The sequence below is a fragment of the Lissotriton helveticus genome, chromosome 1_1 (genome assembly GCF_964261635.1).
Source record: "Lissotriton helveticus chromosome 1_1, aLisHel1.1, whole genome shotgun sequence".
Taxonomy (NCBI): Eukaryota; Metazoa; Chordata; class Amphibia; order Caudata; family Salamandridae; genus Lissotriton; species Lissotriton helveticus.
Genome location: NC_136057.1, coordinates 1,742,782,985 through 1,742,810,883, shown reverse-complemented (window position 1 = coordinate 1,742,810,883; position 27,899 = coordinate 1,742,782,985). Strand labels below are relative to the sequence as shown.

General features: G+C 44.0%; 1 protein-coding gene across 1 annotated transcript in view; it reads right to left on the bottom strand.

Moving 5' to 3' along the window:
- The window catches only part of MAST1 (microtubule associated serine/threonine kinase 1), a 419,095-nt gene that overhangs the window by 159,539 nt on the left and 231,657 nt on the right, over positions 1 to 27,899 (bottom strand). The window contains exons 4-7 of the mRNA XM_078689234.1: positions 24,776 to 24,851; positions 19,242 to 19,320; positions 18,149 to 18,309; positions 15,486 to 15,561 (exon numbers count right to left, since the gene is read on the bottom strand). Of these exons, the coding sequence (XP_078545360.1) occupies positions 15,486 to 15,561; positions 18,149 to 18,309; positions 19,242 to 19,320; positions 24,776 to 24,851 (392 nt within the window). The remainder of the gene's footprint in view (positions 1 to 15,485; positions 15,562 to 18,148; positions 18,310 to 19,241; positions 19,321 to 24,775; positions 24,852 to 27,899) is intronic.

Sequence of the window (27,899 nt, the reverse complement as noted above, 5' to 3'; positions counted from 1 at the left end):
AAGACTAGGGCTTAAAGATGAGCCCTGGGGAACCCCACAAGACAGGGAAAAGGCTTTAAAAGAGAAATGATCACAGACAATAGTGAGTGTTTTACCTGTCAAAAAGAAACATTGTAGTTGAAGGTCCTTGTCTTTGAACCCTAGTTGAGCTGGGAAGGTCATTATATTGGAGAGTGACATAGTATTGCATGCCACTGAGAGGTCAAGCAACATTGGGATGACAGAGCACCCCGATCGACAATGCCTCTGATGTCATAACTTAATACCGTGACCGCTTCTAAAACCTGATTGTAACGTATCCAGTAACTTATGACTTTCCAAAACTGACATCAATCCTTGTTTCTAAGTTTTCTCCAAAATCTTTGATGGTAGAGGAAAAAAGAATTAAGTTACTTTAAACTTACAGAAGGCTTTTTAATCAGGGGAATAACCAAGCCTTCCTTCTATGAAGATGAAAATACACAGGAGTCATCAGCCTCATTGCACAGCAGAGTAAGTAAGGTGTTTGCAGATATTATCCAGGTTAAGCTGTAGAATGTGCGGGCGGCACAGATTTGACGAGGTCCATGATTCAGTGGTAAGAATTAGCTTTTCAACTGGCTGTTTGATGATAGTGGAGAATTTCTGTAGAACCATGGCATTAGACTCATTTGCCTGGAGTCAGGTAAACAAACTAATGAAAAGTTCGCGATCGATATTATGAATCTTTTTCTGAAAGAAGATCACTAATTCCTCACAAAATCATTCAACATGACAGTATCGGAGGGATTACCATGATGTAGAGATAAGTTACCACAAAGAAGGTATTATTAGTAAGCACCAATGTTAGATTTTCTTGTGTGATTTTCCTCCAAGCACGTAAGCAGTCTATATGGCCCAGCACAGCTATTTATTCAGAGAACAGTGTAGTTTAGGACTAAAGGTAACTGCAATATGATCTGGCCAGATGAGGGCTGGCGTGGGGTGAATGCTTGTGGGGTGAATACTTGACAATGTTCAGAATTCTGTCCATCATCTTTATGTGTTGCTATAAGTCGCCCTTAGTGGGAAGGGTATGCCCAGATGTGGATCACGTGTTCGCTAGAACACTGGATTCAGGCTAGCCTGACTGATGAGGTGTGATACTCCAGAACCAGTCCAAGGATGCTTATTTTCCGGTCTAGCCAGAACTGCCAAGTCCTCCAGGGAGGACCTGGCAGTTCTGGCTGGACTGCTCCCCTGGGGGGCAGGATCAAGACTGATTTGCACATGGCTGGGTCCAAACTTAGCTGGCGTGACGAGCAAAAGAACAATGGATTTAACCCAGATCTGAGACTGGGGGTGAATGCTTGACAATGTTTAGCATTCCGTCCATCATCTTTTTGTGTTGCCATATGAGGGAAAGGGCAGAAGCCAGGCAGAGGTCTTGGTTATTGCTAAAAATATCACTAGAGCTTGTATAAAGTCGGTTCTCAGCCCATGTAGCCGATATAGAAGCACTCCAGAAAACCTATAGGAGGCATTGATCTCAAAACAGAAGAAAATAGCCTCACAACAAGAGGGCAAAAAGGGGATAGAAGGTTAGAGAGACAGCCCTGAAATGTTTCTAGATATACCACTGCTAGCTTTCCTCTCACTTTATTAGGCTGACCCTGCCTGATTACAGAATAGCTCCTGGGAACAGCCGCAGCAAGATCCAGACCGGAGGAGTCTCTTAGACAGGTCTCAGTTGAAAAGATAATATCAGGCTTATGAGATTGAATGAAACCCCAAACTTTTTGTTTGTTTTTCACCAAAGATTTAGCATTAATTATAGAACAAGAAATACCTGATCCTGTTGACTTAGATTATCAAAGGGCAGTCCTCCCAAACCCTCTCTCAAAGAGAAAGGGAATGTTATGTATGCTCATCCTGGCATCTTTAATGGTATAAATTGTGAGACAACTAAATTTCACATATAAGTGAGTAGCACACCTTCTCTAAAGCATCCAATTTCACCTTAGTTTAACCGACAATTTCCACATTTGGCGTGCTCACTTAATCGTTATAGCAGGTATGTGGAGAGAGTAAAACTGGGAGGCGAATAAATGTTGAGATATGGGTGCAGGTTAGGAAAGAAGGTGATATTGAAGATTTGGCAAGGCGTAGCAGGAGGAACAGAAGGGTGGAATGAGTTGGACATGAAGAAGTGGAAGGTTGTAGTAGAGAGAGGGTTGTTTGTCACCGAGCAAATTAGAGCAGTAAAATATGTGCAACTCACGTTTCTTTTAAAAACAAGTTCTGTGAACATGAGCGAGGTGGGATATAAGTCTAATAGGATGTTTTTGATGTTGTTATTACAGTTTTCCCTGACGAAGGACCCTTGGAGGTCCGAAATGCATTGGACCACAAATAAACTGAGTTTTATGAATGGTGCTTCTTGTGCATATTCTTGGAAGAAAGGTTCGGAAGGCCGACTGGAATATGAGAAACTATGGAAAATGGCATTGAACTAGCATGGTGATGTGATTGGCATCTCGAGAGGAGAAAGTGAATATTGATTAACAGAAAGAAGTATGGATTTAAAAAGAAAGAAACGGAAGTTTCAATTTAAAAATACTGAAAGCAAATGCTTAATGAAAAGAGGCTGTCGCCACTGTCTTTGGGGCAAAGAGAAGCCCCGAAACATTCGTAGTTATAAATTGTGAGACACCCACAATGATTGCAGTTACAATTATTGTATTTATCTAGGGAATCTACATTCAGGCAGGATGTATCTTAGCAGTTAAGTTCCCGAAATGAATCGCAAGAACATACGTGCCGCCAAGAGGGATCTGGGGTGAATGATTCCGTGGTTCTGGCGTTGGGCGATGTCTGGCATGGATGGGCTTATTTTTGACGCACCAGTGGCACGGATGCGCTGCACTTGAGTTTAAAAGGCCTGCCAAATTAAGGAGGTGTGACTAAGCAGACCCTCCAGGGTTTTGCAATTTCGCGATTTGCAAAAAAAATTGCGAAAAATGCAGTTTTGTAAAAAGGTGAAGCTTTTTACAAAACCACCCGCTAAATTTGAAGAATGCGATCTGATATTTTGTTGTTATTGACAAGGCTGGCCTGGCCACACCAACCGGCTGCACTAAGTCTGTATTCTAGCAGTAGTCTAGAGCAGGAAGGCTTCTAGGCAAACTGAATCTCACCAGAGACCCAGGAGCGGCACACAGCTGCCAGAGGCAGAGGCACCAACACCCGGCCCAGGAGCATGAAACTCATTCTACTCCAGGAATGGACCTTAGCGAGCTGTGGAATCGGGAGAGCTCTCAGGCTGTCCCTGGTCAGGCATAAGTGGCTCATCCAGTCTGGGTTTTCTTTCCATTCTGCCACTTGTAGTGCCGCATTTATCCTGGGGATAACACAACTACAAATACCCGAAAACTGGATGAGCTGTGCCCACATGGCACTCAGCACCTTGGCAGCTCACTCTGAGTGGCTGCAGAGTGGGCCTGTTACCCACATTAAGCGATTATAGCAATCCTCTGCATGATACAAAATGCTGGATGCCAGCATTTGTTATACCGGAGAGGAAACGCTTGTCAGCCATTGGAAAACATTTCTACTGAAAATTCTATGCCAGACAGATTAAAACATGTGCTTCACCATAGCACTACCACCACTCGGAAAGAGGAACGAAGTGGCAGGGGTAAATCGGTAACTCTTGACCACTTTGTGATACCTTCAGAGGAGGAGTTTAATTGATTAGCTCTAAGTGTTTCCTCAGGCTCCCCAATGGATCCTTTACCAAACAGGATCTGGAAAGAATTAGGAACAGAGCTCTTTCCAGTACTCCGACAGATATTTGGACAATCACTGAGCAATGGGGAAGTACCTGTTGGAAACAAGCGATAGTAACACCACTCTTGAAAAAAGCTACTCTGGACCCCCTGTGCCCAAAAAACTATAGACCTATCTCCCTCTTACCATATCCCCTTAAGATCTTAGAACGATCGGTCAGCAAAACACTGTCACTGTTCCTGGAAAATAATAACAAGTTAGAGGATGTACAAATCGGCTTCCGGCCAAGACATGGAACAGAGACCGCCCTGGTGACAGTGTTTGACGAACTTCGATTGCGAGCGGACAAGGGACAGTCAGTCATACTGATCCTCTTAGCTCTGTCCGCCGCATTCAATACGGTGAACCATGAAATTCTTCTGGCAAGGTTTAACGAAGTCGGGGTATCGGGTATGGCCTTAAAATGGTTCCAATGGTATCTGTCAAATAGACAACAGGCAGTAGCACTAGCCCCATTTCAATGAGCTATTACTATCATTCAGCATGGTGTACCTCAGGGCTCGGCAATTAGTCCAATACTATTTAATATCAACATGAGCCTCCTGATGTCTGTCATCAAGTCCCATAATGTCAGCCTGGTGAATTACACAGATGACACTCAGCTTATCCTATCTCTGGAAGGGGAACTATCGCTGGAAAATGTTCACACATGCATGCAGGACTTTGCACGCTGGTTTAAAAATAGCTCTCTATAATTTAATAGTGATAAGACAGAGTTCTTATGCTGTGCAGCCCAGCAAATTCCACGCCAGCTTCCGGGCAATTTCTGGCCAATCCCAGTGGATAAGCCACTGACACCATCTGAGGCGGTACGAAACCTGGGAGTAACAATTGATGAGAGGTTGAGTTTAGAGACTCATGTAAATAAAACAGTGGGGACCAGTTTCTCCCTCATAAGAGCACTAAGGAAGATCCTCCCAATGCTGCCAATTCCAACTGGGACACAGATAGTAAGAAGCGTTGTTCTGAGCAGGCTGGATTACTGCAATGCTCTTCTTCTAGAGGCCCCAAAATACCTGATCGAGAGACTTCAGAGAAGTCAGACAATCTCGGCCAAATTAGTACTTATGCAATCTCAACGATCATCAGCCTCCCTGGCCCTTAAGGAACTCCACTGGCTCCCTGTATTAAAAAGGATTCATTTTAAATCTCTCTGTATTGTTTTGAAGGCCTTACATGGTCTGGGGACCAAACCACTGCAGAGCAAATTTCAATGGTATGCCCCCATCAGAAGCCTGCGATCATCCTCAGCCAGACTTGTAAAGGAGCCTAGGTTTAAGAGAGTAAAACTGGGAGGAAGAGCATTTAGCTCTGCAGCCGCCCGACTGTGGAATGCACTTCCAACCAGTCTTAGACAGGTTGAAGATCTTCTGCAGTTTAGAAAGAAATTAAAAACCTGGCTCTACCCTGATGTTGCTGCCTAGGCCCTTCTTTGGGTAGGACCCCAACTGTATTATGAGTGTATGGTTTTGAGTAAATGTACACTAGCGCCAGGATACCCGTGGGGTGGTAGTGCACTCTATAAGTATGCTTAACATTTAACCTTTAACACATCACTGTTCCTAAAAAAAGTTCTCAGCCCATCACAATTTATGAACCTGGAAACAGAATTTCAGAATTAATGCTGCTATGTGCCTGAATATTGTCATCATGTGCGGGTACACCTCCATTATTGATGTGCGTGTTTTGGAAATATTTCTGCTGTGATGCATTTTTAATGGGATGTCAATCAAATACTCCTCTGTGCTGCTAATAATACAGTACACATTGTGCCAGTCAGTGAGGCACTGATTATAGCTGCTCAAGTACACAGGATGCTGCCTCTGGTGACTGCTACGTATTACGTGTACATTACAGATTGTTCAGATTAACGTTTTGTACTGTAGATTTATCCACATTGCAGATTTTTTTATGTGCAGATGTATATAGAGCGAACTCGACCCGAAGGTATTGGAGCGCTTTACATGAGCACCAGTTATGTTACACAAGGACACATTCATTTTTATTAGGCCCAGGGAGATTAAGTAATTTGCCCAGAATCACAAGGATGTTGAGTCGACACCGAGGCTCGAACCTTGTTCCCCAGCTCCAAAGTCGGCAGCTCTGGCTGTAAGGCCACATCCTCCCCCCCATTTCTCCTGTGATGCCTCATTGTCTCGTTATGTAAAGAACCACTCCCAGGAGACTTTATACATTGCCTTTGTCTTTTAAACTATGGGAGAGGGTGTAGCCTAACAGCTAGGGCAGTCAATCTCAAATCCGGGGAACTTGGTTTGAGTCATGGCAATGACGCTCAAACATCCTGTGATTCTGGGCAAATCACTTCATTTCTCTGTGCCTAACAAAAATTAATGTGTCCTTGTGTAATGACACTGGTGCTCTTGTAAAGCACTCTGATACCTGATACCTTCAGTTCAAGTTCCAACTATATAAAACTATGGGGTAAAAAAAAGAGCACTACCATTTCAATTTCCACATTGACTGAGTAGATAAAGCTCTGTTTCCATGCCAGTGGCTGCATTCCCAAATGATGTAAATCACAACAGCCACAACTCTATACACACTGCTATAATATCCACACTTTCCGTACGATGCCCCAGTATTTAAATTACTATCTTCTCCTCCCAACTCATTGGATTAACTTTATTGGGAACATACGTGCTGTTGATCATCACCATTACTGCTAAATGTAGGCCACATGTCCATGCCGTCAGCAGATAAAGAAACAAATGTCACTCAACTCTAGATGATCTTGACTTTACTCTCACCCCAAATGTTAACTTGCTTCATTCTGCTACCAGGGAAGATCAGCGCCCTATGCTGTGGCTCTTCACCTTTCCCTGCTTTCTCTCTTTGGCACATGTTTACACATGCTCTATAGGAGAAGAAACATGATGCCACATGTAACCTGGTTCAAGCCGCTTGTGACTTTGTATTGCTGTGTGGCAGTGACTTTCTTCTTCTGGGACGGGTGATGAGTAGCTTGGTATGCTACTAGTGCCGGCTTGAAGGTTTGTGCACCGGAATAGGGTAAAGGAAATCCCCATGACTGAAGGCTGCGATTGCACATGCTTGACTGGGAATTGTGGTAGGAGATGGGGCGGGCTTGGTCATTCTGTGCTTTGGACTAGGATATGGGTTGGGCTATGGGTAGATGCTGAAATGGGTTGAGCTCTAGGCATACTGCGATTTGGAGTCGCTGTTGGACTTGGCTCTGAATTGGGGTTGCCTAAGTTGGGCAGGTGCTAGGCTGTGGTCTGAGCTTGGCTTTAGCCATTGCTTACCAATAGGCTGTGCTGAGTCTGAGAACAGACTGGGGTTTGCTCCAGGCTAGACTGAATTCTGGGTTGGGGATGGACTCTTGAGTTTGGCTGGTCTCGCCTTGGGGTGAACTGAGTTGTGTGGGCTACATTTGGCTCAGGTTGCACACACCAGTTTGAAATTCACTCACGCTTTGAAGAGACCAGAGCATTATACCCTTGAGGTGGAATTCTACATATTCTACTGAGAAAAAACAGATTTTCCAAAACCTAGGCATAAAGGACATGCATTCCTTGGAAGTGGAGAGCGCAGCCCCCTGCAAATGAATTTTATGTAGATGAGTATAGACCAATGTTTGACTTCACACTTTCTAAAGGGTCATCCCCAAATGTTTTGCCTTCACCCTCCTGTTTTCTGAACTAGTTTTTGTTGACTATTAAGACTCAGTGTACTTTACTGCCAATACCCAATGATAAAGTGATTGTGCTGGTAAAATTTCAACAACCCAAATAGCACTAGTGGGCCTGCAGCATTTATTGTGCCACCCACTAAAGTAGCCCTTTTAAACATGTCTCCGGTTTTTTATTGCAGCTGGTGTGTGCTGTTTTAAACTGCCATTTCAACCTGGCAAAATGCTCCTTTTACCAGACCTAAGCGCCTGTTTTTTAATGCATATAAGTTAGCCTTAGGTAGACCCTCCAGGATTTAGCAATTTTCAAAAAAATCGCAGAATCGACAGTTTTGTAAAAAGGCACCGCTTTTTACGAAAGTGCAAGCTAAATTCCTTTTATTGGCCCAGCGTTTACCACTGAGCCAAATAAAAGGAGGGGGGGGCAGGGGGTCAGTGAGCAGGCGAGGTGTTTGTTTACTCGCCTGCTGTAACACATCCCCAGGTCTGGAGATGACCGGAAAACACTGTTGCTGCTCGGAACCTGGACACCATATAGCAACCACGTTTTGTCCCGGCCTGGCAAGATATGCAGCTTCTCTGCTCCTCTTCCTCTGCCCTTAGCACTCCCACCATCCACAGGCGGAAAATAGATGGTGTGATTGCAGGGGCACTATTTAAAAACAAAGAAAGAATTCGGGCCCACAGCCCATGTGCATGTGACGGGATCTGCAGGGGCAATATATATATTTTTTAAATGAAAGAATGTGGGCCCGATGCACATGGGCATGCGGCGAGACCCGCTGGGGGCACCATTTTTTTTTCAAGAAAGAAAGAATTTGGAGTCGCCGCCTGTGGCCATACGGCGGGGACAACTGGGGTACTATTTGAAAAAAAAGAGACAACATTCGGGCTCGCTGCTCGTAAGCACGCAATGGGACCTGCTGGGGGCAACATTTTTTAAAAGATTCGAAAGAATTTGGGCCGGCTGCCTGTGGGCATGTGGCAGGACACATGGGGTAAATTTCTTTTTTTTTTTTAAAGAAACTAAAATATTTTCCCACAAAAATGCTGCAAAATTTCTATTAAAATTTTGCACCGCTAAATTCCCATCATTGTGCCGCTAAATTTACAAATTTATGGCGTAATATCCTCGGGGGTCTGTTATACCAATTAATCGTGATCCCTGGGTGCCAAAACAGGTAAATTTGTGCAGCCTAGGTGTTATATTCTGTGCCGGGTTTTCAATATCAATGGTGACATTGTCAGCATATATGGAGACAACTTGTCTCCAGGCTATAAAGTCTAGGCCTCAGTCAGAGTAATGCTGCTTTAGGGTGCTTATCAAACTGCTCCAGGGCTATAGTATACAGGATTGGCGAGAGCAGGCTTCCCTGTCACGTACCCCTGTTTATCCCTATAAGATATGACACCACACCGTTTACAGGCTATCTAGCTGTAGGTAGTTTATATAAGAGCATGTTATGTTATGTTATTTGCACTTATAGAGCGCGTGATTACCCTTGGGTGTCCTGGCGCTAAGTACTGGTTACCTGAGGAAGCTGAGAGAAATTTTACTGCAAGAAGAGCCATGTCTTCAAGCCCTTCCGAAATGAGAGAAGATCCGGAGCAGTCTTGAGAGAGAAGGGCAGCTCATTCCAAGCTCTCGAGACACAAAGAGTGAAGTTCCTGCCCCCCCAATTAACCTTTTTGACATGGGATTTTGCACTTGTTTAGCACTAGTTGATCGTAATGTTCTGCCAGGAAGAACCAGCAGAACTTTAGCTTAAGAAACTCAGGACCAATTCCATTAATGGCTTTAAAAACAATACAGAGTGCTTTAAAGCAAGCTCTTTGTTTTAACAGAAGCCAATGTAGTTTCTTAAGTTGTCCTCTCACAGAGACAAATTTGGGAGTTCCGGACAGCAGCCTGGCCGCTGCGTTTTGGACTAGTTGAAGCCCATACAAGTGTTGTTTTTGCATATTCAGATATAGGCTATTACAATAGTCCAAACGCGATGTTATAAGAGCCATGACTACTGTCTTCAGATTACTCTCAGTCAGGAAGATCTTAATTTTCCTTATGATTCTAAGAATCATAAAACAGGCTGAGGTAACCATGCTTACTTGTTCACACATGGTGAGTTTGTTGTCTACTATTACCCCCAGGTTTTTGGCCTTCCGGCCACGAGCCTGGTGTCCACACCTGTGGGTTATTCCCAAACTTTAAGACTTCACTCTTATTAGAATTGAGCTTTAGACAATTGGAGGACATCCAACAGGATATTGCGCTCATGCATTCATGAAAGCGATCCCCAGCTTCTTTCTCACCCCCCCCCTAGTCAACGACAACACTATTTGTGTGTCGTCGGCGTAGGAGATGAGCTGGAAGCCAAACGATCTGATGACTCCAGCATGATCAATTGGACGAATACAGAGCTGAGGCCTAGGCATTGCAGCAATTCAAATAAGGCAAACAGGGTGCAGACATTTATGAAGTTGCGAACACCAGTAAAAAGCTATACTGATTGGGGCGGACTATGGTGTAGAGTAATGGCAGTATTTTTACTGCAAGCATGCATGCCAGGATTTTATTACCCACATTTATCATGGATAAGGGCCTTTATGAATCGCAAAAGTTAGGTGCCTTGCTAGGTTTGTAGATTGTAACAATCAGGGCCTCTAAGGTAGGAGGCAGTAAATGACCGGTCCTCCCTAGCATTTTACTAATACAACTGGGCCATCAGGCCATCTATTTTGGGTGCTTTGTCACCTGCCATGTGGCGGATAGCTTAGATGTCGTCCTCCATGGTAAACCACACATCACAATATTGCTTGTGGCAGCTTTCCAACCACAGCAAATGAGTAGAGTCAATTAGGCAGTCAGCATATCTGACGGGATTAAACCAGTGGAGACATATAAGGCGGACTAGAAGCGCAGCAACACTTGAGGTATGTCCACCAAGGATTGGCAGTCCCCTCTGCATTCAGTAGTTCTGCAATGTATTAACTACTCCGTTATTTTTTTTAGATGGGCAGCTAGAGTATTACCCGCTCAATCCCCTTGCCAAAATGGTGAGCAGTAGCCTCCTTGTGGAGACGGCGAGTTTTGCTTTCAGCAATTTCTTCTTATTCTGACATAGTGTCACAGGTCTGTGCAAGGCAGCATACATCTGCCACATTTGAGCAGTAAAGTTCTAAATCTTGGATATCACGTTCCAGTGTCTGCAGACACCAGCACAAAATCTCGGAACGCGCTAGATTGCTACGATATACATAAACCTCAAACATAAACCCTTAAATGCTTCCCAGAGTAGTCCAGGGGAGTCTACCATTCTGGTATTATGTGTGAACAATTTAACTATGGAACTACGTATCTCACCATTAAACAGGGGTCTTTGAGTGCATGTGTAGGAAGTCGCCAAGTAAATGCGCGGTCAGGCTCACCCACCAAACATAATGGTAAGGCTACCAGCACTTGGTCAGAAAGTGTATGTGGTAAGTGCTCAATACTCGTACTTGTTCCGCAGGTATCTCTGGTGACTAGCCATTAGTCTATACTTGAACACACAACACAGGAGGTAGTTACACATGTGTCAACAACCTCACCGGGGTGCCGGGCATGCCAGATGTCAAGGTCATTCAAAAGGGACTGCAAGTAGGTAGCAGCTCAGTAATGTGGTCTAACTATGGACGGGGATTCATCCAAGCAAGAATCTTAGACTACATTAAAGTTGCCTCAACAGATCACTGTAGAGTGATCCAAAGCTACAGTCTGATCCAATATTGCGGCAGAGAAAAGAGAGGAGTTTACATTAGGGCTATAAGCACACGCCTGTGTAACCCTCATGGCAAGTAGCAGAACATGAACAAGGACATATCGCCCATTGGTGTCAAATATAGCTTTCTGCTATCGGCTTTATAGAAAATAGAGTTGTCAAGTGGTCCCCAAATAGGGCTTGGAGGAGGGTCTCCATACAGTCTTCAATAGTAGAAATAGTGGTAGATTCAAGAAGACCTAACACTCTAATATTATTCTTGGTAAATAACACCTCCAGATGCTCGTTCTTGGCTTTTATGAAGGCAAGCACCTTCTCCATCTGCTCTACAGCAGCAGTTTGTTGGTTGCCACAGCCCCATCCTCCGAGTGGGACACTCACTGCTCCAATTAGGACAATCGGTCATCATGTTTATCAAGGCGATTGTCCATGCAATCCAGCTGGTTAGTAAGCATATCAATTTTGGAGCGCATTGCCTTTACGCTTTTGCGGACATCTGATAACAGATCTTTGGAGGCTATGCCCATGTCATTGTTGTTGTGGCCCAAGTGGCCAAGTGTTCTCCACTGGCGTCTGCATCTGGAAGTTTGGAGGGATGTTTCTTATCAAGCACCAACTTCCCCAGACATGAACAGGCCAAGATCCAGATGCCAAGAAAGAGGCCAAGAAGATGAGCTTGTCCCGTGAGCAGCGATCACTGTAGCCGCCCTGTAGGGAAAAAGCACAGAGCGGCAGGGGTGTGCCTTGAGTTGCTATGGTCGCAGGCCCTAAAGCGGAGTGGAGAGTCTTAACAGGAGCAGTAGTTTCAAAGAGGCAGGGTGTCCATCCTTTGGTCAGTGGCCTGACCCTCAGGGCCTGTGTGGGCCACAGTCATAAAGGCCCGGGTCAAGTTCCTCAGAGCCCTCAGGGGAGAGCTTACCTCCCTGTTGGTGGCAGGAGTTAGGCTTGAGTGGCAGGCCAACACAGTGGTTTGTGTGTGTGCCCCGGGCAAAGACCTCCAAAGCAGTTTTGCTTCATCAACACTGAGGCTAGGGGAGCAGGTATTGAGTGTGGGGATCCTCCCGGCCTCGAAGCATCCCCTCATAGGAAATGTATACAAAACAATATCCCAATTGGTATCATTAAACACGTTAATGAACAGTATTTGATAAGGATATCTATACAGTATTATCCTAAAACAAACAAGGAGTCAGTTATTTGATTCATGATAGTGCTAGAACAGCCTGAAGATGATCCTTATTTATACGGATCGAAACGCCGTCGACCAAACAGCTAGACTCCAGGCGCCCCTCCACAGTGGTTTTTCTTACGAATATTGAACTGAGAAACCATTATTGAACCGGAAACCATTGTGTACCATCACTGTATATATTTGCACCTTGCACCTTGCGCCGCTCACGCTGTATTCTCTGTCACTTGCGCTGCCGTAGTGTCACTACCCACTGCACTCGTGCACCTTGTACTGCCTTATGGGCTGATATTCGTTATATGTTTATTCGTTTACACAGTGCTGTAACCAATTGTGTTTATCTGCCCCTGCTCCTCGTTTCTCTTTGAATATAAAAATATGCTGTTCTAGCACTATCATGAATCAAATAACTGACTCCTTGTTTGTTGTTCGTCCTCAATTGAGGAAGACCCAGGCAGGGCCGGCGCTATGCATGGGCAGTGTGGGCAGCCTCCCAGGGCCTCCCACTCAGCCTACCAGCATGAGGCCCCGCAAAATTGCAACACCCCATCCGTCCTCATTTACCCCTGTGGATTCGATTGAAAGAAAGGTGTTTCTTTACAATTGGGCCCATGGGAGAGGTGCCTCTCCCTGGGCCTCTCATGGGTTGGTGTGGAAAGCCTAGGGGAGGGGGACACCGCTCGGGCTGCCCATTCAGAGAAACAGCAGGAAACCGATTGTCTGCACTTTAGCGACCCCACAGTTTTAACCCCCAGCCCCCAAGAAATTCTCACACCTTAAGCCCGGTCTGAGCCGTAAAAGAGGTGCTTGTAGGAGGCTGAGAGGAGGAGCTGTGGCTCAAGAGGAGTCTCCACAAAGAAGCTTCCAGAGCCCAGAAGATATCAATTATTATGTAAATTAGAGGGGCCTCGCACCTTCCTTTTTGTCCTGGGTCCCAAAAATCCTAGAACCGGTCCTGGGCCCAGTGCAGTGGGCATCTCTCAAGCAGGCTGCAGTCAGGGCACGAGTTGGGGTACACGGGGTGGACAGCGTCCACCCACTATTTTCTCAGGGTGAACGCTGTCCATCCTGCCAAGAATTTGGGCCCCACTGAATAATCTGCTGAACTCGTCCTGGTGTAATTTCCAACACCGGGACACTTTCAGCAGTGCCTGCACGTTGTCTCCTTTCCATCTGCAACAAGCAACAACGTTCAGGCGGGACGGGATGGGGCTTTCTTATTTAAGACTCCTGCTGGGCCCATAACAAAGGCCGAATCTGAGGGGTCATCAGGCCTCCTTTTGTTGGAGTCTCTTGGTTGGGAGCACTCAGGAGCCTCAGACATGATGCAAATGAAGCGGAGGGGAAGCAAAGGCTCCCACTTTGTTAGCACTTCACACATACCTAAGAGAGGCAGATTTTCACTTTGTTCAGTCCCTGTTTAGGAGATATGCATGCACTGGAAGAATTTCAGATGTGTTGGTCGTTCCCAGTATTTATACAAAGCAAATTGTATTTATATAGAGCTTTCTTCTCCTGAAGAGGCGTTGAAAAAATGTAAGTACCACTATTTTTTTTGTACAGCCCTACTCATCCCAATACAGTGTGTCAAAGCGCTTTACATCAACACGTGCATATTACATGTACAATAAATCATATACGTTTGTAAATGAATGTACATGATGTGTTACATAAAACTGGGTGATTGCAAGGTGTAGAAGTCACATATCATCTTCCATAGCTCACTGTGCTATTATCCTTGCAATGCGCTCAAACGTACACAATAGACCTGCTAAACACGTATGTGAGGGCTTTAGATCTGATGTCACTTCTTGTGATGCCACTTCCTGTAAAGTCGTGGCTTGTGATGCCACTTTCTATGATGTCAATTCCTGTGATGCCATATGTGATGTCATGCTCTGTGATGTCGTGCGCCGTGATGTCACAGGAGGTGATGTCGCGCGCCGTGATGTCGCACACTGTGATGTCACTTGCATACTGCCAAACTAGGTTAGTCCCCCCACTTCTTTTTTTAGGACTCGTGTCCTTCCTGCGGTATCTGCATCTCATAGATAGCAGCACACTATCCGGGTCGCAGAATGCTTCCAGCGCTGCCCAGTCACCACACTCTGCAATTCCCACGGCTTAGAAGTCCAGATGGCAGCCCATTCACGGAGAAATTATAGGATAATATGACGGGCCGGAAGAGCCTCACGCAGTGACGAACCATGTTGTGGCCCGGCTCACTGCGTCCTCACATATCAACTGTCGCCCATGACCTACAAATATAGATGCAACACAGAGCATGCATCTCAGCAGGGACCATAGTAATCAGCAACGTGCAATACAAACCTCCCTCATAAAGTATATGGAAAATTCGAGTGTAAGAAATAAAAGTCAAGGGGTACTGCATACCCTAGCATGCGTAGAGCGAGATATATTGGGAAGAAACTAATTCAATTGTATCCATCAGGATAAGGGAAAGAGCAAACATGAACATATGAGGCAGAGAGAACTCCACATCCCAATCACATTATACGCAAGAGGACAACTAAGTGTATTAAAAAACTATGCAAGATCCAAAGAGCAGTTTTATTACGTTCATCATGAAATCCCTCTGAGACATAAACAATCACAACCACCCAGAGATGTCTTCTCGGCCTGTCCCATCACACCTACTGTGCATTGCATTGAACATACTCTGAGTCACTTGTATCAATCAAGCAGGCCCCAGAATTCTCATAAAAGGTATGAATGCATGCTTTATAGCTACAATATCTTACAGTCTGTGCGCGTCATTAGCTAAAAGCTGCTGAATCCATTTCTGGAGACTAATTTAGAAAATTTGTTTTCTGTGGTGTATTTTTAGAAGCAAATGCTGTACATGGGCTGGCAGATGGGTTGTTTGTCATTGGAAGAGAGTGGGAGGGGGGTGCTGGGAGAGACATACACTGACACCATTACAAATGGAAAAATAAGACAGCTAGAGGAGGCAACAAAGTCCCTGACGTACTCCTTGTTTACCTAGATACGCGTCCCTTGGAAATAAAAAATGTGATGTTAAATCAGAAGCCGAGCTCACCTTTGGGAAACGCTCTTTGTACACATGGTTCATCATCATGATCTCGTTATCGTGCGACGAAGGGGAACGGCCCGGACTGCAGGAAGAAAAAAGAGATGGCGTTATGTCGACACTACCTCATCCTGGTGCCCAGCTCCTCTCTGGCAGAGCTGTGGTCTCAAAATAGAGACAAGGACTGCAAAAGCTTTTAACAGCTCTGAAAAGAGAGAACAAAAATATCGCATTTAATGTTTCATTGTTTGCAACCACATGGACATAATGTTCTCCTGTGGTGTATCCAGTTGCAGTAACACGTGCGTACCGAGAGACTAGAGGACTTTAACTTCATAAAGAACGCAGAAACCTATTGAATTTGGCCACTGTGCCCTTCCGACATAACAAAAGGTGGTTCACTCTACTTTTCTTTTAAGATAGTACCATGTTCCACTATAGCCACATGTAAAATCTGCAGGTGACCTTCTTTTGCAAGGAATTGCCTTCCCACTCAAGATAAGACACAGAATGCAGCCATGTTCTTCATCAACACACTGTCCTCTAGCCCATTTCAACAAAACGCAAACAAAGTGGTAACTGTCTACTCTTCCCAGGAGACCATCAACTGCCTCCATTCGGGTCACAAAACTCTCCATATGGTTTCGAACCCGCCTGCTTCGAGAGACTCTGTTGAATTTATTGAGTCGCTCCTCAGCTAGGCCACAACCCAGCTCAGGAATATCTTCAGAACCAGAGTCATCTGGTGTATCTCCTTTGATCTCTGAACATTGTAACACATACCCTTCCTTTTTGGGTATTACTTTATCCTGCATTTTTCTCGAATATTATTTTATTGTTATTATTACTCTGCTCTCTGTATTTTGCAAAGCGCTCTGATACCTGCAAGGGTCATGTTCGCACTATAAAAAACGATCAAAATAAAAATAAATAAATAAATCTTTCATTTTCAGGCTTCTGACAAAGTCAGAGGGAGCAATTATTCTTGGTGGCTGTTGGATAGAGACAAAATAAAATTGAATTCAAGGTGCTCTCATCTGCTAAATAACTGGGCTGGAGACTAGGGGCCAGATGTAGGTAGCCAAATACCGGTCGGTAACGGCCGAATTCGGCCGTTACCGACCGGTATTTGGCTATTGAGATGTAGGGGCACGGAAACAGGGCAAATCGGTAATTTTACCGATTCGGTAAATATACCGGTCGGTAAATTTACCAACCGGTATATTTACCGACCGGTATATTTACCGACCAGTATATTTACCGATTCGGTAAAATTGATATGTAGGTGGGACTCTTCTGAGTCCCACAAGGCCTACAAAATCGGTATTTTACCATCAAATTCAATTTGATGGTAAAAAACGGATTCCGGTGTGCATGCACATGTGTGCATGCACACCTGTGCCATATGACAGGCAGACCTGCCCTTAGGGCAGGTATGCCTGCCACATGGCCCCCGAACCTTTTTTGGGGGTGCTAGAGGGTGTCAAAGTGACACCCCCTGCACCCTTGTCAAAATCGGTATTTACCGAATCGGTAAAAAACACATCTGGATGGACCTACATGTCCACCCTTCATATTTACCGATTCTTAATTACCGAATCGGTAAAATTCGGTAATTAAGAATCGGTAAATATTTTTTACCTACATCTGGCCCTTAATCCGGGACACATACACAAATCCACGTCCATTTCATCTTCCTGTCCAGAAACACTAAATGAATCAGTAATCAGTTCAAGAACAATTACTACTTTGTTGGGCACTACTGTGCACCCACTTAAGCTTCCTCATAAAGTATCTGCTTATATTATTGAGACTATACCGGGATCTGGTTCTACAACGACCAATTATTCTACTGGACTGTATTATATACCCATTCCATCTGGCTATGTGCATTCAGTTCCGGCGTTACTTACTTTTGTGTTGAACCCGAGTCCAAGAAGATTCGAAGCAGGCCAGATATTCAAACCAACCTTACTGTGTAAATGTGTCCTATTGAGATTAATGTTATGATATATATTATTGGATATCCTAATAATCTACCATGGGTGGTCCCATCCTGACTAACCTTCGACACCCCTGCCGTAGACTCCGATCAGCTGGCCTCAGGAATTCAGTTCGGAAATTGCTTTTTTCGACTGGGAATATACTACAGATGAGTCCTGTAGGACCTAGCCATTGAAACATCCAGTTTAAGTCAAATGCTCAAGATAACTCGTGACTATGCAAACGAGTTCTATTTAGATTAGTTTTATATCAATGTAGCTTATCTGATATCTTAAAAATGTGGCATGAATCCTTCCAGCCTTGATTTATGTTGGACATACGTGCCACAGAACTAGTCCAGGTGGACACATGAGTACAGAGGAGGTACCACTACTTATTCGAATGAAGTTCATAGCACAGAGAACTCAAGCCAGGAGCTGAAAGGAATCCAGTTAGCTAGCACAACTTGTTTTTGACAGGCCATCCATTCCAGCTGAACAGAGGAATCCAGTTCTTGTACCACTTGCATTCTCTGGGGATCAGAAGATAGATCCACTCCAGTTCACACAGATGTCCATCTCCATTCCTTCTCAATTATTTCCATTGGTGGTTTAATTTCTGTAGCCCTGGCTGATAGGGAAGTCATCCTAAATATCAGTGGGAGAATCTATGTCAACCAACTCTCTTACCTAAGGCTGCGGGACCGAGGACGCACGGCAGGTGAGCGTCGCCCTCCATCATCATCAGTGATGCTTTCCGAGCTGCCAAAGTGCTTGGACAGGAAGTGCAGTTCATCCATGGTGGGCTGATAAGGGAGCTGGTGGAGGCGCTCCTGTGAGGAACTAGAAGACTACGAAAAACAAAAGGGGTATGGGGTCAGCTAGAGATTCGGAAAAAGGGTGGGCTTGAAGTCAAAATGGAATTACTAAGGCAAAACTCACAGGTTTCTGATTATTTAACAAAACAGTAACTCACTAGTATCTGCTACCCATTCAGTTTACAAAAATATGGTTTGCCGCTGGAATACTTCTGTCCCCCAAGTGCATATTCTTTTAAGATTATCTTATCAGAAAAGGGTAAGCAATATAACATTTTAAAGCATTTAGAAGATAAACTGTGAAACAGAATCTAGAAATAATTGTTACTTTTCCACTACAAAGAAAATGAATATTACTTCTCAGATTATTTTAAAGCAACCCCAGACAATGCACACTCAATACATGCTCAAATTATTGAAACTGGAGATAAAATACTAAATCTCCCTGGCTCCTGAAACGGCAGGTGAAGATAATTGATAGCAATGGTCGAATTAATGGTAGTTGAAATGATAATATTTATTCTCTCAGACACGTAATAACTACAATCCGCTAATATGTTACTACCACTGGGCCGAATGACTCAACCCTCAAAGGAGAGGCTCTTTCACAAAAGTGTCCAAGAAATAATTTTATTTTTCTATTTTCATTTCTCGACAACATGTAATGAAGTTGCAACTAAAAACATGCAAACACCTGACAAATCATACCAGAAATAAACCATTATCCAGTTTGTGAAAGAGAACAAGCCACTTATACCATGAATATATTAAAAAAACTGATTGTAACATCAATGTTAGTATCAAGGAAGAACATTTTGGTGAAATATTAACTACTCACAAAAACATCTTCCAGCAAGAGAAATGTAAAGAAAATTGATTAGTTGTTAAAAACTGTATTTGGCCACATATTTAATCAATTTGTTCACAAACCCATTTTCTTCTACTTCGTCCTCGACGGTACTTACTGAGACAGTAGAGCTTGGCGTATTGGTCCCATATCCAGACGATGGCAGCGAGGCCAGTGACCAGCGGCGCCCGTCGGATCTGCAAGAGACATGAGGGCAGAGAGTCAATATAAAGGGCAGCCGCAACAAGGATTTAAGTATTCGCTCTGGGCAAGGATAGCGTTGGAGAGAACGTTCTAACTATTTTTATCTTTAAAATCTTATTACTAGTTCTGTTATTCAAATCCTTTAGAGGCTAGATTTTTATTTTTAGACTGCAACCATTTTATGTTCCAGACTGACGCGTAATGAGCAGACTAGCTTCCCTGCTGATTGAGCCCCGGATCCTGGCATGATGTGAAAGTCTGTTCTTAGTGTAAAGAGAGAGAGATAACTGTAATAGTTTTCTATAGTGACATGGGGCTTGAGGTGATGGGGAAGAAAGGGCAAGAAGGAAATTGATGGAGGCTGGGGCACTTTTATCAAAGCACAAATGTCAATGTGGAAGCTGAGGTCCATGCGTGGCTCGAAATTTCAACCTGTGCTTGATTTCTCCATTTCAGTTCCCTTTCCCTCACTCTACCGTTTACGTATCGCTGCAGAGATAGAGAGAAATGGGTCATGTCAAGAAATGAAAGACAGGACTAGGAACACAAGTTTCACTAAAGAGATTAATAGGACCATACCCCATTCGGTCAACTTTTCTACTTTGTTAATAGGAAGACCGCGTTCCAGTGCTGTCCACACCATGAATGCACAGTGCTTACAAAATTCCCAAAGAGAAGCCTGGTTGTTTGCATTGCTTATCACATTTGGTGAACAATGTTGCTTTGTGGTACGATGATGATGATTGCAAAAGGGGAATGTTCCTGGAGGCGGCAAGGTTTACTCAAGGATACAGGAGATGACCTAACAAGCAAAGAAAGCCTTGGAGAGATGCTGGCCTAGGTTAGACTGTTCTAACCTAACATCTTACTTCGTCAGAGTGTAACAGAAGAACTTGTTGGACTTCCAGATGGTGGATAGATTTGGAAAGAATGTAGAATGGAAAATGTCCTGATTCATAAGACAGTCCGACTGGTATGATGTCAGAAACAAATACCCATGAAAGATCTGCGGCCTCATTCTGAGCCAGTCTGTAAATGTCAAATCAGGCATCAGATTTGACATTCTGATTTTAGCACAATTTGCACCCGGGCCCATGATTTTTACATAAGCAAACGTTTTAGGTATAAGTGTAGAAAACATGAAGGGAATTGGAAATATATGGGGTTTTAATGGGCGCAAAACAGAAACTGCATGTTATCCTCATTCCAGCAGGTACAACTTGGAATTCTGAAGCAAAAGCACTGAAGGGAAAAACAGCAACGTGTGGTAGGCAACATGGTCTGTGTTACCGACCACAGTTCACACACAACTCTGAATGAACGCGTCAGAGGATCACTTCTAGTCATGATATTGCAGCTGGTGAAACTTGCAAAAGAGGAGGAGATACCTGGCACTTCCTAAAAAAGGCTGCATATTTTCCAGAAGATGCTCCCAGAGAGTAATGCTTCCAAAACGTAAAGCAGTGTGGCTAAAATCTCTGAAGTACAAGGTCTAAAAGGGTACACATCTTCGGTCCATTGAACACATCACATGATGCATCTGGTTTGGGGGACTGAGCTGAAGTTCCTGAGAGGCCTGAATTTCTTATATTTTGTGAGAATCCGAATTCCAAGTGACTGTGCGCCTGGCAGGCAGTCACTATTGTTGCATTGTTTCCTGGGGCAAAACCAATCAAGGTAATCAATAAATGGAGACAGATTTAACCCGAGATCACTCTTTTCAAAGGCAGTTGTATTGCTTGGATTGTTTAATGTTTCATCAGCCAGAGAGGCCTTTGTTCTAGACCGAAAAAGTCCAGAAAATAGTTTCCTAATATAAATGAAATTCCGTAGCACTTTGGGAACAAAAGAAATGACTTTTTTAGGTACCACATATTCTCTGGGGAAGATAATATGAAGCCTGCTCAAAGATGAACAGTGAGATTTGCGGATTCTTTTGCCAGAGGTGATTGCAGCCAAAAAGTTTATCTTCCACATAAAATCACAATTAGTCTATGGCATAAATGTTGTATTAAAGGTAGGAAAACACATTTTATTTTCCAAAGATACATGTGTTGGTGTTTGGGAGGCTGTCTCCTGTTCATTAGATTGTAAGGACTCTATTGACATTTGTACAACTCCTGTTCTTTAAGACCCAAATGTCAGCTACCGGATTGGAACTAACCGCCAATTAATTGCGTAAGCAGCGCTCTCTTGGAACGGAAGTTTAGTCCGCTTGACCTAAAGGCACAATATAATTCTTTTCTCTCTCTGCAAAGGTATATTGACACAGGGGAATATTTTCTTGCAAAGTTACATGGGGTCCTGCACTTCCACTGCTCTTCAGCTAGTTTCAGGTTAAGATCCTTTGTGCAGCGACACTGCCAGGAGGTTGTCATTTGAGGGGACATATTGTTGTGTGCGATTATAGATTCCTTATGAATTTTCCGATTCATGCCCTTATACAGGTACAATTCGCGTTGTCCTTATATTAGGCATAGAAATCCAGTCCTTATTTAGGCATAGCCCATGCGACCCAAATACAGGCATGGCTACTTCCATGGGTTCATCTACATCACCACGATTTCTTTGAAAACCAGACTCTTAAGCAGAAGGGACTTCCCCTAGCCTGGATATTGATTTCTCCAAGAAACTCATTATTATGCATGAACAACTATTCCTTAGGGGGTTCATCCATGACGTCCATATGCCCGACTTTACGTCAAAGCTGGCATTCCTAAACACCTTCAAGGTATAAATATACCTTCACTTGCTATAGCAAAGCACGGTGTAGTTCGTTGCAGCTCGACTACCTACTTGCCCGACGCAGCTCGCTACAGCAAGTACCGAAGGAAGCCGACTCTCCAGCTGACGCACTGACAAAGAAGCTGTCATCCTTCTGCCGAGAATCCAGCTCCAGTGTTTCTGACTCACCTTGCAGGGTGTTGGGAAATCGAGTCCCGAGACAGAGATACCAACCTCTTACATTCTAAAGGTATGGAGTTGATTAGAAACTAGAGAAACCCTTGGCAATTCTTGGCAGAACTAAAACTTATGCTAAAGATAGCACCTACTTCTTCCCTGGTACTAGACCTATGTTAGGTACATTGGGGTAGGCGTATTTTAGAAGCACCAGTTGAGTATTTTAGCCTGTGTTATTTATGTATGTATTTTTACGTCATAGCAACAGACAATGCTATTACAGTATTATTTTATATTACTGTTCTTGCTGTACGCATTATACTTTGCATTCTGTCTAACGATTGCAGCAGTTCACCTCTCTTGCATGAGAAAGAAGACTGTTGAATAAATCCCTTTTATTGAAATGCCCGTCTCTCTATTTCTGTGCAACTCTGTAGAAGCGAAGCATGCACGATTGACTGAGTGAAACAGTTTTCTATTGTTTACATGACTGTGAAGATATTTGTTCCAGTCCTAGGGAAACAAAGTTGTCATGTTTATGCGGGTGTCAGAAACTAATCCCTTCTTGTTTATTCGAGAAAGTTTCGAGTGACCTCCGAGTTAGTCGACACACACAATTAAGTTGAATATAATAATAATAATCCACGTTTGTAAAGCGCACAATCACCCGTAAGGGTCTCTAGGCGCTGGGGGCCGTCGGGAAGATTAAGCAAGCTATTGCCCAGAGTCACATGGTGATGGGCTAATCTGCCGCCAGTGCCGGGGATTGAAACGTGATCCCCAGATTCCGGAGTCAGTCGCCCTAGCCGCGGCGCCATACCTCCTCCACTCGATACTCGATAGCGACATACTGACCGCAGTCCTATGTCAAATCTATAGTGTATATTATTCCAATGCACAGAGCCTATTGGGAATATAGGAACTACACTACAATATAGAAGAGAGATGGACATTTCTCAAGGTTTCTTTTCTTGTCCTGGACAAGATGCCAGAATATGGACTTCCTTATTGCCTCAGCTCTTTGGTACATGCGCCCAAAGGTCTCAGCTTCCGGCATAGAGGAGCAGAGGAGATCGATCCTGTGATGAGGAAGCCACTCACGATTTCTGGATGTCGCTGGAGGCCGATGACTAAAGGGAATCAACCAGGGGCATGACAGAGGCACCCGCAGCCCTCACGATATGTGGGGGCCCCACACTGTTCACCTCAAGGGGGGCACACTGTTCACCTTTGGGCTGGCCAGCGGCAAACAAATAAAACACTCAGATGCACAAAGGCATTTAAGAAATGAGTAGTGGGGGCCCCTAAGCTTACTTTGGAGGGGGGGAGGGGCTGTGGTTTTGCTGGGCCACTGGAATCAGGTCATCATTTGAGAGTGGTAGAGGGGCAGCCTCTAAGCCTACACTGTTCAGTAGGGTCTGGACATGACAGTTAAACATTCATCCATGTTGTTGAAGCAGGAAGTATTTTTTGTAGTCAACGTTTTATTGATTTTTGCAAAAGCAAGCAAGAACAAACAGTGCACACTACTGACAATTAGACAATCCATAATATTCCCACCGCCTACCCCATATTTTCGCATGCTTTTGGGGACAACCATGCACAACAATTATCGGTTCCTCCACTTCTGTAGAGCAGTCAATTGCTTTTTTCCATTTGGTCATAGTCGGTGGGCTCCTTGAGTTCCAGTGTTTTGCTACATCCTGTTTCCCAAGGAGTTTTCACCCATCCCTATCAATGCCCATTCAGCTCTGAGTCACCCATGTTCTCCAGCAGGGCGATAAGGGGAGAGGGGTCTGTCAGGCACATTAGGACCCTGGTCACCGGGGTGAAGATTTCTCGCCATTATTTGGGGATGAGGGGACATTCCCAGATGATCATGTGGAAGAAAGTCCCTTCCTCTTCCGGTCATTGGAAACATTCAGGTAGGACGGCGACCAGCTTGCGACAGTCTTTTAGGTGTGATGAAGCAGGAAGTATTAACATGGGTGTTATAATTGCAGACAACCTACCTCTCATATGTCGCACGAGGTATAATTTGTGTTGTACATACTGGAAACTATGTTTAAGTTGAACATAAACATAGTTGAAGTAGCTATGTTGTGTGTTAAGATCTTATTTGTTGTTGTCCCTACTTTATATGGCTCAGTAGTATACAGGGAAGATCCTGGACTGCAAATACTACTGGATAAGCAACAATGTGCATTTACTCATAACACTAGAGGAAAGGAGAGCCACATAACACCAATTAGAGATAATATAAATAGTTTACCCAACTGTAAATAGCTCAAAAGAGCAAAGTTCCATGTTTAACATTTATAGTAAAATCTTTTTGAGAAATAATTTGAACAAATTTAACTGAGGTCCATTCTTACATGATCCGGAATGCTAACTCCTGCTTCTTCCCACTCACAATCATCATCTAAGTGTACAGTGCAACAAGACCTCATGAACAGACATGCCAAGGCTGCTTCAACATCAATGGAGAAGACTATCTGCGGAAAGCGTCATGGGAGCAAAGGAGAAAGATGCATTTCCAGATCTTACCTGCGGGACGAGGCGAAGGAGAAGTGGGCAGGAGTGCTAGGAGAGAAATTCCGAGGACTGTCAAGAGGACTGCCACCTGGAAAGAGAAACAGAGCGTCAGGACCAGGAAGACCCTGGCGACGTCAGCATGCACTATGAGGGAGTCCATTTCATCCATATGGCAGCTCCTTGTTGTCAAACCTTCTCAAATTCAAATATTAGTCTAGATCGCATAACCCAGTTAACAGTGCACACATGGATTACTGTAGGCGCTCCCTGGTAGTCAGCTGCATATGTCTGCTGCAACATAACTCCATCACAGACTGTGGTTAGTGACGTTCTAGTACAGTATTATGAACACATCAGATTACGGGTACCTACGGACTTTAACAGGTAAGTAAACATAAAAATAAATAAAACGAATCTTGTTGCGCGCACTGCCTCGCATTTGGTGATGCAGTGCAAGCAACGAAATTCGTTTTTTATTTTTATGTTTACTTACCTGTGAAAGTCCGTAATCCATACATTACTACCCCCCACCCTGCCCCTCCCCCTCCCCACGTCACCGCCCGGCCGGTACTCCCACTACCGGCCGCAGCTGCCACAGTTTCATTTTTGCAGTGACTACTCTGAGCTCTACTTACCCCTGCAGACACATAGACGGCATAAGAAACTGGGTTATGCTTTTCGGGTTGTTTTTACAAAGCTCACAAGCACTTACTTGCCCCCTACCTTTTAGAAGTATACCGAGAAGCATTAGGAAAAGGCATCCTTCCCCCACTCTCTGAGAAACAGTTATAATTCTACTCCCTAAACCGAGAAAAGACCTGTTACATTGTGGATCTTACTTGAATTTTGACAATAAAATACTCGCTAAAACGCTGGCCACCAGGTTCTCTCTCATACTGGATCAGATTATTTCACCTGCACAATCAGAGTTTGTCCCACATAAATCCACAGCACTAAATATAAGCACACTCTTTGCAGTCCTCCATAGAATCTCACCAACTACCCCTGCTGCTGCTGTACTATTGGATGCTCAAAACGCATTTGACTCTGGAATGGCCCTTTTCACTTGCAACTCTCCAAAGAATGGGCATTCCAGGGACATTCACTGCAATTATTCGTTTGCTGTACACTAAACCCACTGCATACATTAGACTAAATGGGACGCTAACCAGAGCATTCCAGCCCACATGCGAGACCGGACAGGGTTGCCCGCTATCACCCTTGCTGTTTGTTATCGAGCTGGACCCGCTAGTGCATCATTTATAGAAACGCCACATCCACAGGGCACTTCAACTGAAAACCGGTCCCCTACTCATTACGTTATATTTGGATGACATAATCCTGTACGTGAGACTACTCAGTGACAACCTCAACCCCATCCTTAGAGAGGTGGAAAGATGTGGGGTGCTAGCAGGCCTACACGTAAACTGGGACAAGTCAGAGATGTTCCCATTGACTCCTTGCACCCGAACAATCATCACTGAATATCCTCTGGTAAGATGTGAGGACTCAGTAAAATATTTAGGGATACACATCCATAGAGACCCAGAACAGATACTGCGTCTGAACTACAGTATTGCACTCGATAAACTGTCCTTTCGGGTGGACCGCTGGTTAAAACTACCCATTGCTATGGCAGGTCAAATGGCTATAATTAAAACGGTTGTGCTTCCAAAGTTCCTATACCTGTTTCATCATCATCAATAAACTTTATTTCGGTCAATATGATCTCAAACGTGCAATCACGTTTGTATGTACAAATAGCAGAAAAAAGAAAAATGGAAGTATTAAAAAAACCTCATGATACAATTGCATGTTTTTGTGAGAACGAGGATTAAATGAATATCTATATATACATTATTACTAAACAATAAAAATACGAAAATTCTCAAGCCTATTAAAATGAAATGCCTGTTTCATAACATACCAATTCCACTGACCTCCTAATTCTTCACAATATTACACACTTCACTCTTATGCTTAGTGTGGGGTAATAAACAGCACAGGATTAAATGGGACACCCTGATGCTGCCTTATAAACGAGGCTGGTTTGGGGTACCAAATTTTCAGATATATTACTTAGTGTCCCAATGCAGTTTGGAAAAGGTACTGGCATCACCCAAACGTTAGAATCCCTTACATCAAACCAGAGGCGGAGCTCATACACCCCACATCTCTCTCTGCAATCTAACCGGAAGGCCTTTAATGCGACCCCCAAAACATCCAAACGGTCTCAACGACTAACTCGGCATGAAGGAAACTAATTAGATCCACAGATGGCCACCTCCTTTATTCATAGGGCCTTCCCTTGGCAGCTAGCACCTGGCTGCCTATCACACAGGAAAAAGATGTTAAACGCACTCTCTCCAAATACTCTCTCGACATGTTCGGGGATCAATTCCCCCAAGGCCACTTATTCTCCCGGACATAAGTCGCTATATTTCACAACGCGACACAGATGGATAATTTCATACTACACAAGCTACAAAAGGCCTTATGTGTACAAATCCCTAGCTACCCACTTGAGCCATCGAAATTCACCCGCTTGACTTTACTCATCAAAGAATAGGGGGAACATCTCATGTCTAAATTCTATCAAGTTTGTATTATATTACTCCCTACTAAAGATTCTCGAATAAGAGAGGCATGAGAATGGGATCTGGGCCATGCTATATCCAACTTCCAATGGCAGCGCTGCTGTACACAAACACACAAACCAACCATGAACCATCGTCATAAGCTGCTACATTTTAAATTCATATGGGGGCATACATGACTCCCTACAAAGTACATCGTATGGACAACGGTCATTCACAGGCATGCCCTAAATGCAAGTCTTCCCATGCAGACTTTCTCCATATGACCTGGACTTGCACTAAAATAGCTGTTTTTTTAACAACTGTATGCATTGAATTTTCAAGCATGATAAAACAGACACTCACACCTAACCCATTAGAAGCATTGCTCGGGTTTGTTCACAATGTCCCAAAAGCAGTACGTAGATATGTGGCATCAGCTCTGTTGTTAGCAAAATGGAAAATTGCAATACGCTGGGCGGTAAACACCCACCAACAATGAAGTGCTGGACTGCTAACTTGATATATAGCAGTGCCAATAGCGACATATATTACCAACT